The sequence below is a fragment of the Athene noctua genome, chromosome Z (genome assembly GCF_965140245.1).
Source record: "Athene noctua chromosome Z, bAthNoc1.hap1.1, whole genome shotgun sequence".
NCBI classification, from domain to species: Eukaryota; Metazoa; Chordata; class Aves; order Strigiformes; family Strigidae; genus Athene; species Athene noctua.
This window is the reverse complement of record NC_134077.1, coordinates 10162247-10182872: the sequence shown is the minus strand read 5'-3', so window position 1 is coordinate 10182872 and position 20626 is coordinate 10162247. Positions and strand designations below refer to the sequence as shown.

At 46.1% G+C, this 20626-nt stretch overlaps 1 protein-coding gene across 1 annotated transcript in view; it reads right to left on the bottom strand.

Annotated features, from left to right (window-relative positions):
* Window positions 1–384: 384 nt before the first annotated feature.
* UBE2R2 (ubiquitin conjugating enzyme E2 R2) overlaps window positions 385–20626 on the bottom strand; it is a 55040-nt gene continuing 34798 nt past the window's right edge. The window contains exons 2-5 of the mRNA XM_074932159.1: window positions 13625–13711; window positions 8942–9039; window positions 4860–4994; window positions 385–3459 (exon numbers count right to left, since the gene is read on the bottom strand). Of these exons, the coding sequence (XP_074788260.1) occupies window positions 3240–3459; window positions 4860–4994; window positions 8942–9039; window positions 13625–13711 (540 nt within the window). The 3' untranslated portion in view covers window positions 385–3239. The remainder of the gene's footprint in view (window positions 3460–4859; window positions 4995–8941; window positions 9040–13624; window positions 13712–20626) is intronic.

Below are 20626 nucleotides of genomic sequence, written 5' to 3'. Positions count from 1 at the left end.
AAACAAACCTCACTGCTCTTGAGCTCGCAGGGAACACCACGGGTCAGAGCCCCCTCTGCTCTGCCGAGTAACCAGCCAACAGCAGCTCTGCACCCCACCCCCCCCAACCGTAAACCATGATCCCACTGGTCCCCCCTCTGGACTTAGGAAGATGGTAATAGCAAAGCCCAGGGGCTTTTGCCAAAGTACTTCTCTAAACCAGTCTGCTCTTTAGTCAGGCTGTATAGTGCCCATTCTGTAAACAAAGAGGAAATGAATGAATAAATCTTTTTACAGGTATGTTCAATTTTCTGAACTTGTGAACAGCTCTTCTGTAAATCTTTAAGTAACCCATGCAAATAAACCAGCCCAATTAACAGGGAAGTAAAAGCACAGGGATATTTTCATTTCACATTTTTATTAGTAGACAGATGTGCAGAAAAGACAAAATATAACTACTGAAGGGGAAGACAACACAAAAATGCATCAGTTAATTGTTTCTGGTAAATTATACTGAAGAAAAAAAAAAGGAAAACAGCTGGGATTTCAGCTAAGAAAACTACTAAGAAATCTAGTGTACCCTGCTGGTTTCAGAATGGTTGAAAACTGCATTTGAAGGGGCTTGTAGTTGCAAATGTAAACGCTAGTATTGGCTGAGACATGAGAAAAGGGTTAAGAAAAAAACCAGAATACACAGATCAGGTAAACATTTTTCCACAATCTCTTAAATAGTTTCAAAAAAACCCTCATACTTCAGTTTGTATCTCAAAGAAAGGAAACCAGCAAGTCAACAAGCAATGACACTGCACGGGACAGCAGAGAAGAGAAATTTGTCTGGTTTATGTAGGAGCTCTCAAAATAGGTTGCTTTTTACCTTTAAAAAAGGAACAGAAGAGTCATGGTAATGCATCTTACAACACCAAGCTTGAAAATACGAGTCACTGGAAAGTATACAGTGAAGACGGTCAAAGGTCAAGAGTACAAGGGAAAACCTGAAAGATGCAGTATCCTCATTTCAAACCAAGCCATCAGCACAGCCAGCATTGCCACATTCTGCTCCCTCACCCCCAACAGCCCCCTCAAAGCTGGAATTTGTTGACCCCGTCCCACTGCGGCCCCAAGACCAGTCCTGCAAGCAGGAGGCCCAGGGACCCCTTTGCCAACACTGGCGCTGCCCTCGCAGGGCTGGAGCGAAGCTGGGGGTGCCCCACACCATCACTAAATGCAGGGGAGCCCTGCTGACAGCTCCAAAAAGCACCAGGGGCTGAGGGTAACATGCAAGCAGGAGGGCAGACCATGGCAGGGAGCACAGGGCAGGGGGGGACGGACGGCAACACACAAGATATCAGAACCTGGGCTGCCTTTATCCCACAGGGGCTGAGGGATGCACCACCAGCACCCCCTGGGTGACAGCAGCAGTGACTGTCCCTGCGCAGCAAAGCCCAGGCAAGCAACATTTTGAAAACACACACACCTGCCTTGCACACTTCAGAGTCCTGTGAGCCTTCTTCCCCTCCTCTTCCTCCAGGCAGCACACTTGGAGCTTGCTGAATCTCACACCGCTCCTCACCCCAGGATGCAGCCACCCAGCTGACCGAGAACAAAGTCTACTCCCAACAAAGCAGCCCTTGAGGGATCGTAGCTGGTGACGTACCATTGAAAACCCTGAGATAGACGAAAGGGAAGGCATGAACAAATGCCCGAGCCTGCAGCTCCTATCAGGGTAACCGCCTCTGTACCTGTGAGGATGGAGGGTCTCACTCGAGCAGGGCGAGCCTCAGAGCTGCTCCTGCAGGGGCCAGGGCCCAGCACAGGAGGGCAGGGCGGGCTGCCAAGCGCGGGATCATGCAGAAGGTGAATTCAGAGCACTGCAGCCCAGCTGAACAAGAGGAGCACGCTGCAACAGCGGTAGGGGGCCAAGGGTTCTGCGGACACGAGCATGCAGGGTCCCACCTACCCATAAGGGAGGCCACTAAGCTCTGCCAAGAGCTCCGAAAACATGCAGGAGGCCTGGCTCAGCGCAACAGCTGAAGCATGCTGCTAAAACAGCCCATCAAACCCCACCGCTGGCCTTCTCTTCCAGGCCAGAAGCACTGCATACCCCTCCCCAGGCAGGAGTCCAGCACACATCCCCACTGCCATAGCTGGCACTGGGACAGCCTGGCCACCCCAGGCAGGCACCAAAAAGCAGCTTTGACTTCTGCCCACCTCACAATGCCCACAGAGCTACAGCAGGGCTGTGTTTCCAACACATGACCTACATAAGCAATAGAAAAAGGCTCAGGCCAGCACTGGACTTGGGCTGCAGGAGGCAAGAGCTGCTAGCAAGCACTGGGGCAGGAGGCTATTGGTCTCTACCACTGCCAGAAAGAAGTTCAGGACAAATGCTGGCCTGCTGGGCAGGGGGATGCAGGTCTGTTCTCCTCTTTCAGGAGAGGAGCAGATGGCAACAGATCTCAGCAGCATGGCTAAACTGGACTTTTTCAACCCCAACCTAGTCTGAAAAATAAAAAACCCAGGCCTCAGTTGTACAGACGTGAAGTGTTAAGTGTTTATTTTAGGGTTCATATCACAAGCCTTTTCCAAAGACAAAGCTGACTGTGCCCTCTGGGTCTCCAGGGGCCAGCTATTTCCTAACTTGAGCAGGCTGAAAAGGAATACTGTACCTTTCAGTGACATCCCATCAAGCTTAACACACAGTAGCTTTACACTCTCCGCCCCACACCTTATAAAGGAAAAGCCACCACCACAAGGCTAAACGAATGTACACACGCTATTATTGTAAATGGAGCAGCTAAACCTTGGCAATTTGCTTTGTGTGGATTTTTTTTTCTTCCCAGTAAATGCAGCACTTGAGCTCCCGAAACCCCAGCTTCCAATGGGTTTGTTCCAGCTTTAAATACATTAAACACCTCAATGCAAGACTGTATTTGATTCAAGAATCTAAACGCGAGCAAACCTGTTTTGCTGTGAGCATTTCGTAGAGAAGTTAAAAGGGGAGTTTCTTTCTTAAAAAGAAATGATACAGTGATGAAAGGGTTAAGAATGCAAGAATTCAGACATTCTGTGGAGGGTCTCTAAAAGGTCCATAAAAAAGGAGCAAACAGATCCATACAACAGGAGACAGCAGGAGACAAAAAGTGTTTGTTTTTTTTTTTTTGATCCCCCCCCCACACTTTTTTGCTGGACTGCTGCTAGGTTACCGCTGCTCCCTTCTGGCCTGAGTTGGCAGGGCAGTACAGGGGCATAGAGGGAGCAGGTCACGACTCCTCGTTGCCAGAATCATCATCATCGTAACAGTCGGCATCCTCCTCCTCCTCATCTTCATCGTCAATGTCGTCATCATACAAGTCGTCGTAAAGCAAATCTGAACTGTTGTCATTGGAAGGCACTTTAGTTTTGATGCAGTACTCTGCCAGTGTAGTGGGGACCTTCACGCCATCCTTCTCTGCCTCAGCTTTGGTAGCCAAAACCTGTTTCCTGCAGGGAGGAAGACACAGCAGCGTGAGCAGGGCCCTGTGCCAGCACCAGCATGGCTCCACTCCCCACCTCCAGGCCAGCCCCAGCCCAGCCCTGCTGGCAGCCCACAGTCAGGAGAGCTGATGTTTGGCTGAAGCACACAAGCAGCTCTAGAGATTCAATTCCCACAGCCCCGGGGCTTGGGAGCGCTCCAAGGGTGTTTACAGCACACACGCCCTCAGCAACACATGAAATCAGTTACTCTGCAGGGCTCTGCGTTAGAGATCCGGCAGCGCTCAGAGCAAATTTTATGACATTTGGTAGAGAAGGGGTGGTCAGGAATTTCCTAAGGTGACTCCACCACTGGTGACTACTCAGCATGCTCAGAACTGCAATTCCCAGAAGCATCTGGCAGGTCTGAGCTCCCACCAGAGGGTGAGAGCAGTTGGAGCACGCGGCTGCACCCGGAGAGCAGCCGTCACCCCGGCACTGCCTGGGGCTGGCAGAAGACAAGCGATTCCCGTCACCCCGGGACAGGCTCTGGCTGCTGCCTCCCGGCAGCGCTCGGGCTGTCGGCGGCTGCCGGCCCGTGCTGCCTCCCAGCAGGGAGAGGAGCAGATGGCAGCCCATCCTTCACCCCCGCCCGCCTGCTTGTCAGTCTGCCATACTCCGTTCATGGACTCCATCCAGCGCCGCTAAAGCCCAGGGAGCTGGAGGGGACTAAGATAACCTCCCAGCGAGGCTCCTCGCACCGACCGACTGCCCTGCAGGGTCTATCCTGCAGCCCAGCCAGCGCCAGCGCAGATGGGGCCTCGCCCCCGGCACGCACAAGGGCCGTCCCACCGCAGCAGGGGCTGCGCACCCCCTGCCCCAGAGCAACCCCGGCTCAAGTTTACATCATCCCCCTCCAGCACCCGATGAACCCCCAACTTCTCAGCAAAGGACAGTCAAGACCCAACAGCACTTCCAGCTAATCAAACCCAGCTTTGCAAGCACTTGCCAAACCCTGCTGATTCTCCTTCGAATGGGAGGGACAAGATTAGGATTCATGAATGCCTTAAGCACAGAATTAGCAGGATGCAGTCAGTTTTAACCACATCTCAAGTAATGCAGGCAGTGCTCAAAGGCAAGAGGGGACTTTGGGATTTACTAGCAGCCAATAGGTTTCGCAGATTAGACTGAAAAACAAACAGTTTAAAGACGGATCAGCCCAGTCCTCCTGCTCCAGAAGTCTGTACAGCTCCTGTGTGCTGAAAATCCTAGAGGGACCAGAAGCGTGGACTTGGAATAAGATGGTAAAATTCATTTCCAAAGAAGCAACCACAGCAAGAAGCTGGTTTCAGCAGATTTTGCAGGCAGCCTGTTTAACAGGATTCAAAGCAGGAGGCTGGTAGCACAGCACCATTCATGGCTAAGCTTACCTTATGATTTCAGCATACTCCTTGTCTTTTCCTTTACTGTCCCTCCATTTCCTGAACATGACTGATGCATCCACATTGGCAGGAGAGAATGTGTTGGGCTCATTAAGCAAAGAGATTACACTCAGTAAGATAGTCCTGAAAAAGGTAACCACAACAGCAGTCAGAGCTAACGCATTCACAGCTTCTGGATGCCCACGACTTCTTTAGGTGGTACTTCAGAAACTTGTTTGAAGCCAAAATTTAAGCTAAGGATAACTAAGGATAACATCCGAGGCAAAAGCACATTATGTATGAACTTCAGACTCTGGCCATGGGTGTAGGGAAGGCGGCACAACACAAACCTCAAGGATCTTACCTGACTACAGACCATCATGTCTGCAGCAGGCAAAGCAGGATCAGACCAGAATTCGTCTTGTCTGCACCACCCATGGATGGTGCAGGGCTGGAAACCTGCTTTGTGAGCCTGTTCCTGGTGACATGCAGCCTCCCAGCAGAAAGCCAGGCTCTCTGCCTGCCCTGTGGAGGGAGAAGGACCACCACGACCTAAGGCCATTAGAAAAGGCTGCACTGCTTTCCCTGCTCCAGCTGGTGTCTGGAGGTCAAAGCTGTGGGCAGGTCTCACCTCTCCTCAGCTCCTTACATCACTAAGGCTGAGCACAGCAAAGGGAAGACAGTCCAGATGTTTTTCAATACCCAGGCAGGCCACCAAGGGCCCAGCAGGATTCAGCTGCTGGTACTCAGCAAAACCAGCACAAGCCAGCCATGTAGCCCCTGTCAGACAGACAGCCTTCCTGGATTTAGAGCAGCAGCACAGTCAGACACCCCACTCCACTGGCATTTTACCAGGGACAAACACCATCTCCCTCACTCAGACCTTTCTGCATTTCCTACAACCCTCTGCAATCCAGTCATTCAGCCCTTTGCTCTTCAGTGCCACAACTGGCACAAAACTCAACAGCAAGTCCCATCAGGCAGCTCTAAACCCCCAGCCAGCTGGGGGCAGCTACCACCTCAACAGCTTCATATGTCCAGGGTCATCCTGCTAGCAACAGCCTTAAGTGGAAGGGAAGAACAAGAGACAAGGAATACATCTTGAAATACAGCAGTACATAGCAACTGCTTTGCAGAGCTTGATTAAAGGACACTACAGCCTCCGCTGTACTTGCACTGATTGAGGGGCACATGCTGAGCACATCTATCAGAACATCTATCTGGGATACAACCCCAGAAAATGCTTGGTCATTTGGATGCTGAGTTTCTTCAAGGGTTTTGAAACTAAACACTTCTGGCTGGCCAGACTGTTCAGTACAGCTATCAGGAAAGTCTTGTACAACTTATTTTCTAAATGACATAATTCAGTAGGAAAAGAGAACAAGCAGCTCCAGGGGAAAAAAAAAAACCACTATCTGGTCAGAGTGGAATGAGGGCAGAAGAGAGACTGTCTTCTACTTCATCTCAATAATTCATTTAAAAGACTGATTCTCAGCAAACAGGCTGTAAAGCCAGCATGTCAGCTCCAGCATCACTACAGCCACTTTACTGTAGAGCAAGCAAAGTCTAGGGAAGGCTGAGGACAGAAATTCATGTCTGGATTTAACATCTGCTTCACCACACTTCCATCAACAAAGTGAGGAGAAGCCAGTTTCCACGGTGGTGGCCCGGACTCCAGAGTCACTGCAAAGCTGCTTAAATACACCAAGGCAACTGCCTGCTGGAGGTGAGGCCTCTGCGCTCCTTATTCCCAACCAGCACGTTAGATTAGCCCCATCATTGCTGATACCTTAAAGAGCTGGACAGTCTGCTCTGACTCAAACCCTGCTACTAAATCCTCTTTGTGGGTAAATGAAGTAAACAAGGTACAGTAAGAGGAAGGGATCTCAGCACATGGGATCTGACAAAACCAAAACCATGAAAAAAGTTGTTCAACCCACACGGGACTGAAAATATCCTCAGCATTGGATACAAACTGCACTGGACTGGATAGAGACTGAGCCTCTGCACTCTTGTCAGGGATCTGTCTCAGGAAAGGTTGTTCTAGCAGGTCGTTTCATGAAAGCTGATTGTATTAAGACTGTGGATTTCAAGCCTGCCTCCTGCTTTCTAACAACCCCCCTTCTAGGGAACAGTGAACTGTTTTAAGTGTTTACAATGCTGCTGTGCTCAGAGTGAGTCCCTCTACATCCCTTTACCAGCAGAGGAGACGAGTCAGCAGAGGCTTAAGGAAGCACACCTGTTAAGGGCCTTTTTCTCTCCGTGTAGTACCAACAGAAGGCTCAGACACAGTTGAATTCCACCCAAAACTGACATTATGTAGACTGGCTGGTGCTCCCAACCAGCACACGCTCTTATATACCTTGTGGAATAAAGGTAAATATTTTGGTCCATTTGTTATACACACTTGAGCCTCTCAGAGCCACCTTTAGAGGTAGGTATAGATTTCTCCTAGCGTATTTTTGCCCTCAGGATAAAGTAAGAAGTTTTGTCTCAGGCTGTCCCAACAGCCAGTCATGCACTGAGCCGGTTGCAGAAACTGTCTAGATCTTAGGCAGCCGGAAAAAAAAAAAAGGCAACAGGGCATCCTCAGTAAACAGAGCAGTAGTGAGACAGGGCATTGCTTATCTTCACAAGATACAGGTGTACCAACATCTTGAATACTGTGCTCAGTTCTGGCCAGTGCACCTCAAAGGACAGACACCTTCACCCTCACAGGGAAGACAGGGGAGATATGGAGAAGGGTGACTAAAATGATCAAAGTGCCTCAACTCTAAGCCCTGGCACCACTTCCTCAACTTTATAGGACTCAGGACAAGAAGAGCATTCTCTGCCACACAGATCACAGCTGTATTCCTTTACAACTTGCTAGATGTTTGCCATATTTACTTATGCCTGCCTCATCTAGCTCCAAGTGATGGAAAAGTCCATATTGACTGTGTTTAAAAAAAATAATGAGCACTCGACACCATTAGAGGTGGAAGCACAGGTGCTCTCAAAGTTGAGGACATCACCCCCCTCCAGACACTTCAGCCAGAGTCACATGTAGTAAACAGCCAATACTCGGCAAGATTTACAAAATCCAGAAGCCCTAAGTTATACAGGCAGTTCATTACAAGCATGCTGCCCTCCCACACCTCCAGCCCTGCTGCCTCCTGTCTGACACTCTGGAGCCTTGCAGAGCCAGATGGGAGCCCAGCAGGACATGTTTCTGTCGGCACTTAGCCCAACGGGTGATGCTGGTAACAGGCTAGCAGTTAAGGACAAGTTTTATTTCCATTGATACAACTGAGGAATGTCTCTTCCCCAAATGTAACCCTGAAGCTCAACACATTCCAAGAAAATAAGGACCAGAAACTGCACTGTGGTAAGGGAGAGCAGAAGTCAGATCAGCTAGCACCTTGAAAAGTTTCATGTCAGTTTTTAGGGTCATATATAATTAAATACTCAAAACGTGTGTGCAATATAAGTAATTAATGCCCAAAGCTGTTTCCTAACTAAGTTGAGGTTGTCACTGAGTCAGTTCTTTATTGGCAGTGTCTTGTAAAGAGAATGAATTTCAGATGGTATTTCAAAAAAAATTGAGAGGTTAGCCTTGCATGCCTTTGGTACTTAGTGATTCTTTGGGGTTTTGGCAGGAAGAAAATCACCTGGCTAACTGCTCAAGATATCACACTGCAGGACAGGAGACAGAGACAAATACTGGAAAGCAAGCAGTAGGCACGATTATGCATTCCCTACTGGACTTGAATACTCAAAAGTGTTCTTTTCTACCAGTGGTATCCTGGATGAGTTTTAAAAACTGAAGTGTAGGATAACAGGAACTGGGAAAGGCTAGAACACTTGAGACAATTTGCTTTGAGAGCATGGAACACTGTGAAAGGACAGAAGGCTCCACCTTGTTAGCCCAGTATCAGGACACACAGCACTCCAGTATCTCCAGACAGCTTGGTAGGTCTAGTTCCTCTTCAGTTCAAGCCCCCAAACCCACATTTTAAATTCCCTTCCAAACCTCTCCCAACACAGGCCTTAGTCTTGGAGAGGGGTGATATGCCTTTGAGGTCACTGTTGTACATCAAATTCACAGTTACCTGACATTTTGAGTAGGGTTCCACCTCTCAGACGGCAGCTCTCCACTTTGTGGGTCATCTACAGGTGGATGAAGAATTGAAATACATACATCTCCATTCTGCAAGACAGAAACAAAAGTTAAGGATAGCCTGGTTTGAGGCAGAGGTCTGATGACTCAATTCCACCACTCTGGCTATGTTCTGAGCAGTTTAACCTTGTTGATACAGACACCCCAAGTACCAGTGAAAATATGCAAGAACTGGAAATGGTTCTCAATTCTTCCTGGGTCTACTCTATTTATATGCTTAGAAGTTTCCCTGGCTAAACAGGGTTAGTCTGCAAATTGGTACAAAACAATCTCAAGTCACAGTTTTTAATATGTACAAAGCAAGCAAAAATAGTAATGAAGTAACATAAAACTAAATTGGTCTTCAGATAACAAGTACTGTCAAGTGACTGAAGTGAGCTTTAGTCACAGCAGACCCAAAGTAGGGTTAAAAAAAATTTTTTTTGTTCCCAGCGGTAACTGAGTTAGCTACAGGGATTTTTGAACTGAAGGGTTTAACACTCCACTAGCTCAGGTATCAAAAGAACGCTTCTCTGAGGACACAAGGAGGTTGAACAGATGGCGTGGGGCCGGCTTACACTGCTCTCCTAGGACACAGCTGTTTGAAGTATCAGGTGAAAAGGCAGGAGATGCTCTCTGAAGGTTTCACTGAAAATCCCTTCCAGCATGCAAGAGGTAGAATATTCTGGCAGCATATGGAAACCATACAGCCACGTAATCCTCAATCTGTATTTTACTCACCAGTGTTATAGCCTGAATATAGATTTAAAGCTCCGTAACGCCGACCATTTATAAACACTTTAAGAAGCCTGTAAAACCAATTCTCCATCAGCAACAGCACTCTGACACAGTTACTCTGTAGAAGTGCTGTAGCAGTATTCACCACAGCTGATATTCACCATTGAAGTCAACTCTAGGGACTCATGAGGTCCCAGGGCCTTACTGCAGGATGGGGTGAAGGTACAGAGAGCGCCCAAGGCCAGCCAGCAGATGTTGGCCTCTCCAGGCTCTGCTGGCTTGCTGCCTCCTGCAGCCAGCTGCTGGGATGACTTACAAGTTCCTAGAGGCAGCCCCCCATGCCTTCAGGTGGCACAGCCTCAGCCGATGGGCAGCGCTCACGCTGTCCTTGTCACCTGCACCCAGGGCACAGGTTGATGACAGGAACAGGATTGAAGCTGCAGATCACTTCTGTTTGAGATTGCAGGCTGGCAGCTCCCCACGCACCTGGTCTCAGCTACATCCTGAGGACCCTCCAGTGCTGCTCGACACAGAGGATCCAGAGCACAAAGCAGTGCTGCTCACAGCAATAGCATCCATACCTCTGAGCCCGAGCCAGTGATCACAGCTACAGATAGCAACAGCAAACCCGAGGGGCCTCCCAAACATTTCAACTCACCTTGATTAACAATGACATTTGTTTTATAGCCCAACGAGATCTTACTTCAACACTGGAGGCCTATGATCGGTATCCAGATCTCGGTGGCTCAGCAACCCTGCCAGGTATGCTAATCTAGCAAGTCCTCATCATTTTGAAGCAGGTTTTTGTCAAGAACACAACTACACACAGCAGCGTAGCACCTGGAGCTGCTGAATACCCAAGCATGCACTTATGTTGCTGGAACAGTTTGCCATAACAAGGCAGTTTCCTTTTTAGGACTCCAACAGGCCTGTGCAATCTAGAAATATAATTTTAAGGTGAAGTTAACCATACTAATGTTAGATTATATTCACAACTGAATTCTTGTTTTATTAATAATTTTCCATTAATTTACCCAGTTTTTCCTTTAACCATTGGCTGGTATACAGTGCTGGTGTCCAGAAGAAAGCATCACAGCACTTGGGGGAAGTTTCCTGAGCAATCAGATCAGCAGCATGTGGACGAGCAGGTATTTGGAAATATGAAAATACAGAGAGGGAAGCAAGGATAATATGAAAATATATAGAGGGAAGGAAGGATGTGAGAAGTTTCCCTCAACAGTCAATGTTACATGCTTGGAAATTCAAGCGGGGCAGCACTGCATTATGGAGTCTGGAAGGGCAAAGGTGTCATGGGGCCTGATGAGATCAGCACCAGGTTTTAGGGATCAGCATGGTCTGGGGGAGAGCCTCTCCCTACATTAATTTTTAAGAAGATATAAACAAGGAGAACAGGGCATTCACCTGCCAATGGGAAACAGCCTATGCCTCTATTAAGACTGAAAACTATTATGTCAAAAATAAAGAACAGATTAATGCAGTTTTACCAAAATTCAATTAGATGACCCAAGTAAACTGGAGATGGGGAAACACACATGTTACTCAACCCTGACTTCTCAGAACTGGAATGTCAGCCCCAACCTCACCATCCAGTCCCACCAGCAGATTCTGTAAACTGCTACTGTCTTTCATCTTCCTTGCACTAAAAGATTTTTTTTCTCCTCCTGACAAAGCCTCAAACCTCAAGACCTTTGCTGATTTATTCTCAGTTTCATTTGGAGTTATCCCAGTGCCTCATCTTCACTGCTTAAATGTTGTTTCCAAAACAGCCTGCAAGCTGCTTCAGATTCCCTCAGCTCCAAGAAATAGTGCTATGAACATAAAGTACAAAGCTGAGAGCTGGAGTATTTGAAGAGTAACCCCAAAATACACCCATCAAGTTTTGGGTTTCTCCTCCTACCTTCAGTTGTTTCTAGAGCCAATTTTTCATCTTTCCCACCAGGATTGGGAGAGCTCCTTTCCAAGACTCATTTTGTACATACCATTTTGGTAACTATTTCCCACTCTCCTCCTGCATGAGAATTTCTGGATTCAGAATCAACATCCACAGTATGGATCTGCAGTAATCTGCAGGTCTCAAAGTTGTCTTTATTTATAGATCAAACTCCCATGTAACTGAAATAGACCCTTAACAAGAAACATCATCCTTGGCTACATGCAATATTCTGTGCCAAGTCCAAAACTCAAGTGAGAAGACTGTCAGATGACTGATTTTGGGATGTCACTGTTAGGGCAATCCTCCTGAGCATCTAGTAATTAAAGTGATTACTATCCTGTTCTGCACTGTAGTTTAGAGTCTTTTGGCCATTCATTACTAAGCCATCAGTATGTTTTTCACTATGATATTTTGTGCTGAGTTTGTGTGACAGGGTTTTCGTTAGTGGAGGAGGGATGAAGGCAAAGAGTCCTCTCCCCTAAAAAGGAAGGAGCAGGGGACTGACCACAACCCCCCTTCCCTGTCCCCTGTGCCTCAGGGAGGAGGAGGCAGAGAAACTGGGAGCAAAGCTGAGCCCAGAAAGAAAGGAAGTGTGGGGGGAAGGTGTTTTTAAGATGTGGCAATGCTTGTCACTGTCCCACACTGTCTGCTAGGTGCTGCTGCTGTTACTGTTTGAATTAAAGTGATTTTTTTTTTTTCTAGCCTTAAGGAGTGTGTCTTTTGCCAAGGTGAGTGCCCCTTCCCTGTTCTTATCTCAGTTTCCAAGCCTTTATTTTATTTTCTCTTTCCCATTCCTGAGAATGAAAGGGTGAGTGGTGCTCAGTTTTACTCTGGGCTCAAACCACCACACATTTGAAGCACATTCATTCCAGGCTGGACATTTAGTAGCAACAACCTGTTAGAAAAGGGCCTTCCAAGCCCATCAACCGAAGCCATCATTTGCTTGCAGCAAGACAGAGAAGTGGCATTCTTGTTTTGAAGTGGGCCCAAAGGAAGTCTGCCGAACCTCTCATAAGAAGATCTATGATAAGGTGACAGAGCTGCACCAACGGGAACAGTCTGAAAGGCCTTTAGCTCTTTGAACTGTTCAACCAGTACTCCTAGGAGGTTGACACTTGTCTAGGATATCTGGCATGCACTGAAAGTGAAGTTTTGAGCCAAAACAGGCCTTCAAATTTCAAGTACAGCAACATGAAATTTGGTAATTTTGAACCGACTACTTCTATATAAAATAATTCCCCTTCTAGATCTGCTATGTAGTTGTACCATCCCCATTATGTTGTACATCCAATTACGGACCTGAAAGCCTGCAGCATTACCCTCTGAATGTGAGCTGTGTGCACTGAACTACAGGCCACTTTAAACTGGGTACCAGAGAGCAAGCATAGAGATATCTGTTCACTCTGGTCCCAGGGTGACCGGGCTGTGCATGATTCCTCCTGACGCTGGACTCCAGCCCAGCTCCAGTTCTTTCTGCAGGCAGAGCACCCCAAGTCCAAACCCTTTCATTTGTAGGCTATCTTCTGCAAAAGACTGTTTTCCATTATTTCTTGTCTCAGCACACACTTTTGTAATATATACTCAAAGTGTACTTGAACTGTGTACAAACAATGATTAGTTGCCTAAACTTACAGCAGGGTAAGACTCTGCACACCAGCTTTAATCTAAGAACGCCCTAAAACTGCCAACACTTATGACATGGCACTTCATTTGGGGCTGCCTGCTGCACTTGCAGTTATGAGACCAGCTCCATCCCTGCCTACAAGACCAGCATGTCCTAAAACATTTAGATTTAACTGTTCAACCATGAAGCTGACATTTAACACCAACAGCTAGCCACTTTAGTTATGTCTGGAGACATTTAGTACCTTCAATACTTCCAGAAGTTTAAGGAAGTAGAACACCTTCCCACATGCCTGAGAAGTTATCTAAAAATCACCTTACCTCATAAATGTTGGGGTGCCACATTTTGGTCAGAAATCTGAAGGTAGGCGGTGAATATGGATAGTCGATAGGAAATTTAATATGAGCCTGGGAAAAAAACAATATATTTTAGTTACAAAACAGAACAAAAAAAAAAAGAGATCAACAAGAAACCATTACAGTGAAAAGCTGGAAAAAACTTTCAATTAAGGCCATTAACTTTCTCATTTTATACACCAGTGCTCATGGGGCCCCCACAGTATAACTCTTTCTTATGAGCAAAACACCAACTGAACAAGAAGAATCTAAACACCTGGACTGACCTGGGCTGGTAATCCTCAGAAAACAAGCCAAAAGGCATCTGCCATGTGCTAATTCAAGAAGCACGATCCAACAAGTGTTGTTAAACAAGGTAAGATAAGATTTGGAAAGCTAGAACACAAGATACTACTGCTGTCTTCCTGGGTTCGGAAGCAGGCTAGCAGTTTGGCTAAGGTAAATAGACCTATTTTACATTTGCCAGGGCAAATATTTTAAATTACTGTTTCTGTGTGGGGGAAAAAAAACCCCAAACTGTTAGATACTTGCTTTACTGTGATCCAAAGTTTTTTTTTTTGCTTTTCCTGTGCAAGAGATAAGCAGGTCCACCTACCTGTGTTGCTAATACTACATTTCTTGCCACTACAAGCATTTCCCACACCTGAATGCCATCTGTGTCTGTTTAATAAATCAGTGCAACTTGATGAACCAAATACTGATGGGCAATGACAGCAAACATTACCTTCCAGTGGTCAGCAGCCAGCTGGGAGGCAAGACTGAGCTGAGTCAGTTGTGGGAAAGCTGCAGAGATCCAAGCACTGGATATTAACTTTTGTGCTGTCCTGCTAGTCACAGCAGTCAGAAAAGTCAGCCAGCAGGAGAGGGTCAGGTTGAATCTGTACTGATTAAATACCACCACCCCCAAAGGAGGACTTGCACACTGGTTGCTGCACTGTGGAGCACAGACCCTTCCCTTGACACTGGCTCAACTTGCCAAGAAAGTCCCACCAGTCTAGCACAGGATCTCCAGAGAAGCACCTCCTGGCCCCTGCACCACAGCCAGGCTCACATGTCACTGAGACTGCAAGAAGAGATCCCAGAATCAAGATGCACATGATGAGAGCAGAATCCCAGGTCACCTCCTTCCACTGAAGTATCTAACCATGCCACCTGGACACAGGGTGCTGACCTTGTTCAACAGGACAAGTTATGAGAAGTTTTATTCCCCAGAAACAGAAGTAGGCAACAAAACAAACTGGATTACTGAGTCATTAAGTACCTGGCTGCAGTTTCACTTATAGAACAGCATATGCCTTTGTCTTGCAACCAAATTTTGTGCAGAGAGTGCCAGATAGCTGAGAAAACATGGTTGTTCACCTTTGTGAAACAAATTCAGCTGCTCATGTGGCTTTACATTCTGTATGTGCCTGCTTGTCATACTGCCTATATGTGGGTACGTTACAGCAGCACTGAGTTCTGACTCCACAGTCTTTCCCACAGCATGCTCACAACCAAAAGATTTATGAACCATTTAAACAATCCTAGTCCACAGTTTAAGGTCAGTTACACAAATGGCACTGCTCCAAGAAGAGCAAGGAAATGTCACCACACCACCTCAGAAGAGAGCAGCTCCTGCAGCAAAGACATGCCTGACTCTACAACATGCCACTCTGCACTGGGAGCAGAGCAGAGATTTACCCAGGGCAGAGCAGATTCACTTCAGGTCAAAGCTACATCATGTAGCTGCAGACTCCTCTGGACCACTGGGAGTTTTCCCCAAGAAAGCCCATTCTTGTGCTGAAGTGCAGTTTTGTGAGATTTAAGACATAAAACAGCCCAAGGACTGAGATAAAAAAACCACAAGAGACAACAAAACTCAGGGTTGAGCTAGCTACAAGATTTCTTGGCAGAACCTATGTGTCTTCTACACAGGTAGAGATTCTAAGCAACAAAAAAAGCTCATACTACCAGTAGTGTACGAGCATTACCATGTTTATATCCCACACACGTAGTCAAGGCGTGGAGGACACAGGTGTCATTCCTCCCAGTAAAAATGCTCTGCTCTCAAATTGCCTAACCCTGAGGGTTTTGCTTCAAGATGACCAATGCAAAAGCCGAGTCTGGACCACCAGTTACGGCCTCTGTCCGTGATGCAGACTCACACAGAGGCTGTAGATCTGTAACACTGTGGCAGGTGCATCCACCCAATGAGAGCAGAGCTTCTTGGCTGCTGAAGGGCAGCAGCTCGGGGCTGCCGTTGTTCCTGGGGCCTCGTGGTAACTGGGACCTTTGGGCAATGGGAGCCGCTATCGACTACAGGTCAGATTCATCCTGGGTATCAGTGGAGTCCCCTGGGGGGGCCATTTGGAGCTCGTCCCCTGGAGCAGCAGCTGCAGTCAGGACTCTCCCCTTGGGTCAGGATGCTGCCCAAGGAAACTCCTCAAGGTACCTTGGGTTGGGACGCTGCCCTGAGCAGGGCCTCAAGGTTGAGAGCCCTCACTTGTCAGGTGAGAAAGCGTTTGGGGTTGTCGTCAAACACCTGGGAGCAGGGTTTTGTCTGCGTTTTGGGTTGCCATTAAACCCTAGAAAGTTGTTCTGTTTTCCTCTCACAGACATTCAAACCTGTACCTTACGGAGAGCTAGTTAACTGTGTTAATGAATTTTTTATAATTTTTGGTGGTTGGCTGTTTAATTGAGAGCATCCGTAACAAAGACTCTTTCAAACTTCTAAATCCTGTTTTGCAGCCACAACTCTTTAATAAAAAAAGGGTTATCTTCCTGCCTGCAATAACAATCATTACAGAATTAAAGCTGGTATTTTGCCACATGAAGGATGTCTCTTGAGCTCTGATGCCAGAAAATGCCACTGGAGAGAATCTAAAGAAATCTTTTTTTCTCGTGTGGAGGCAGCTGAGACCCAAGCTTGCATACTCAGAGAAATCAGGCACATTACTTGTTGATAAGCCACTGCTAACTAGCCTGCAAGTGTTTGGCACACTTGAGATGCTGTACTGGAACAGAAAGCAAGTGAAGCTCCTCTACAAACCTGATTTCAGAGACAAAAGACACCAAACTAGGAAACCCCACGTTACAGGCAGGGATTTTTTCAAAACAGAAAACATCACTTCTAGGTCCCTGTGTTGAGATCATCCAGTATCTGAAAAGTGAAACCAAATGCTTTGCCAGAGCATTACAAAGAGGTCCCAGAGAATTGCACCACACCTCTTCTGTGAGAGAAATCATGGGAAATTATGTAAACTCACTCTGCTCTCACTGAATGCTATTTAAGTTTCTGTGGGTTAAGCCAAGAATTTCCAAGACAAGCTACAAGACTGCTTGCAAAGATGCAACAAGAGCAATTACAGGTCAGCTTTTTCACTGAAAGCCCAGTTCTAAACATATTAAGAGAAAAAAAGACCAAATTAGGCAATAAACTTAGAGCTCACAGAAAGTCTTCCTCTCTACAGTTTCACTGATGTTAGACAAATCAGGGATCTGATCTTATTTCTGACATCAGCCAGGCTGCTAGGTACTAGAGAGTGGCTGAGTTTTAGGGCAGCTTGTTGTTAGCTCAGTTACAGCTAGACAAACTAATTCAGGAGGACTACAGATGCAGCTTAGTCCCCCACCTACAAGTACCCAACTGTTACTGCACTTGATATGTGCTTGGCTCCTCTAGCTGAGCTTAAACTGAACAGATTTTAACCTCCAGCTCACCGTGGCTCTTTGACACCACTGAACATACACAATAGCCAGAAAGGTGAAAACCAGTTCAGTTATCAACCCATTCCCCTCTTTCCCAATTTATAACTACTTATAGTCGCTAGAAAAACAATAAACTCCTCTGATGTTACATCAAATAGACCATCCTGACTGAAAATTCAGCCATTTACAGCTACTGCACAAGAGCTCCAACCTCTTAAATTACATCACAACACTGACAATATTGCTACCAGCACAGTCACTCTGTTTCCTACTTTATTGCCTTACTCCCATGCACCCTCATTAGTGACTCTACTTCATGTTACTTCATGGATAAGGCAAAGCCATATCAAAATACAGGTGTGCCAGAAAAATAAAAATACAAACCTAATGCTCCTAACCAACCACTGAATTAAGTACTGATTCAATCACTATGAATAATTACTACAATGACTTTGTTTCTGGAGATCTTGCCATGCAGTTGACTGACATTTACATATAAATATCATCTCCCTCTCAGTGGCAAGCACTAATGCAGGCAGGACTCCCTCCAAGCTTCAGCTGCCTAGAAATTCAGTATTTATTCCAGCCTAGCAGTATATGACACTTCTGTAGTCTGACATTGATTTCTTCTACTTTTCTCAAGCTGACAAAACACAGATTCCAGATTTTCAGGCAGCAAGGTTAGGAATGGTGAATGCATCCTACCTGCTCACTGCAGAGAGGCAACAAGGGGAAGACAACACATTTCCTGGAAAGCTATCAGCATCACAACTGACCTGATTTGGGGGAAATCAGGAGCACCAGCAGCTTTCACAGTGGCCAAACTGCACCAATTAGTGTTTATGGAAGTGCCAGTTAAAAATACTTTTTATTTTAAAACATCACAAGCTTAATGCAAGCACTATGAAAACGCAGCTTCAGTGAAACTGAGCATCTTTTGCAAACTTTATTGAAGATCAGACACAAAGGAAGTGTTTTAGTTTTTAAACTATTCTGTGCTTTTTTTTAATAATTATCTGCTACAGCCAGCCCGCAGACAAGCTCCTACTGACTCCTTGTGTGGGTGCCACCAAAGTCTCCTACAGATCACCCATCCTGTCCCAGTATGAGTAACAACACTTGCAGACAGCACAAGACCTCCTAATTTTTCTTTGTAACAGGCATAACCAGGCTCCTTGCTGTGCACATCATCACTTCCCGTAACTGCACATCTAATGAATGGCTCCTGCCAGCGTGCTGCCAACTACACCATACGTTTAACATGCAAGAAAGCCAACAAGAGCAGGAACTACAGACCACTACTGGGTTAAGCGTTAATATCTAATCCTACAAAATGCCCTTTACTGCTTCTAGCGCATCAAGCATTTATACAATTCATCTAATGGATTCTCCTCTTCTACATTAAGCCTGGATTAGTGCATGCAGTATTAAATACTATGTGCCAGAAAACACATTCAGCAGAGGTCAGCAGTAAGTACTAGCAGGCTGTTTCTCACATCAGTGAGGTTTAAAGCACCTCAATACCATCCAGCTTCAGAACCTGTAAAGCAGCATTACAGCCAGCCACATTGACTTTAATATTTGACAAGGTGAAAAAGAATGTAGGATCAACATCACTATTTCATCTCCAGATATTACGACTTAGGACATAAGTAATCTCTCTGACAGACCTGGGGTCCGATTTGGTATTATAGGCCCAGTTCTGGCTTCATTTCCCAGCACCACCACGCCAGTGTTTACTGACATCTGCTGTGCTTTTAGTGAACTGGCACCACATCTCTGATGAAGTTAGGAGATGAGTGACCAGGTCAATTAAAGTCTTGTGAGTCCTGAAAACTCCCCTGCTGCTGTAATGGCCATATGAACACTAACAGCAGCAAACCCTTTATATTCTGTATTACATGCACTGTTTCGTAAGGAATTTAAATCACAAAGACCTGAATGTGAAGAGGGAACTAGATCTCATTAAAAGGACATGAAGCTTCAAGAAAGAACCACAGTCAGTAGGGCACAGATGAGTCAAGAATGAGGTTAAATTATACAATCAGAGACTGATTTGACAAGCAGGACCCCATTCTTGTTTCACTCTAAATCATATCTTGCATACTCTTCCAAATTTAATTATCTGGGGCATTAGTAAAATCTGTCATTTGCAATGGAAGACTCCTCTGGTATAAACTAGGTTTCCTTTTCCCAAAACTTCTTTTAACAGTAAATTGCTGTTATTAAATATTTATCTGTCTACATAGCTATGTTTTCATAAAGCTGGGACTGTTGTTAAATCACCCAACCCAGTCCAAAGCACAAAGCCTGTGATATGATGGTCAAAGCTACAATTATACCTTTAAAGAAAGGGCTTTCACACACATATTGAGTCTTTTGCTCCTTAGATCTGAAATCAGGACTAACAATAAATATGAAGCCATAGTCGAGCCAAATGATATCTGGGGAATTCACTACAGCCTTGTTAAGCTGATTTACATCCAAGGTCCTACGATCTCATATGTTCACACTCCTGAGCTGCCTGGGCCATCTCTCAAGGGATCTGAGTAAATAAACCTGCTCTGAACAATGAAGTTAGAACAAGTAGTGCCTGGAAACCAAACCATTTTCTTCTAACATTACTCAAAAGAAATAAAAGGATTTTTTTTTTTTTAAATATTGTCTCCCTTTGATAACCTAGAAGTTCAGTCTGGAGATTCTAAGCCTGCATGATGGTAACTGTTCATGGAAGCTCCTGCTCACCTAGAGACTGAGTTAGCCTGCACACATCTGCTGTGTTTAGGATCTCAAGCAGTTCAGCAGTTAAGAAAATACTTCTTTCTTGCAGTGGGATAACTGCAGGGACAGTCCATGGTATTGCCCAGCTAACTGTGCCATTCAGTCTGAACCACATGACAATCACTACGGCTCTGGCTAGAAACACTCACTGTCTGTGCTCTCGAGCCAGGGAGCATCCACCTTCAGACAGGGCAGCTGTTAACGTTTTTGTGTTGAGAGCTTGCTGGGGACAGAAAGCTGTGGCCAGGCTGGAAGATGAACAAGACATTTATTTCCCTTGGCCAGAGGCCACCTGCACACTCCTGAAGCTGTTCTCCACCCTGGTCACACAACCAAGCGTGGCCCCACCAACACAGGGCCCGGTGCCCATCTTCATCTGTGCACAGGTCAGTCCTGCAGTGCCCATGGCTTGACAGAGAGGTTTTTCCTGCCTTGATTCTATGTTCAAGGCTGATAATGGCAAAGCAAGAGTATTTCCAGACAGGGCGAGACTTCTGA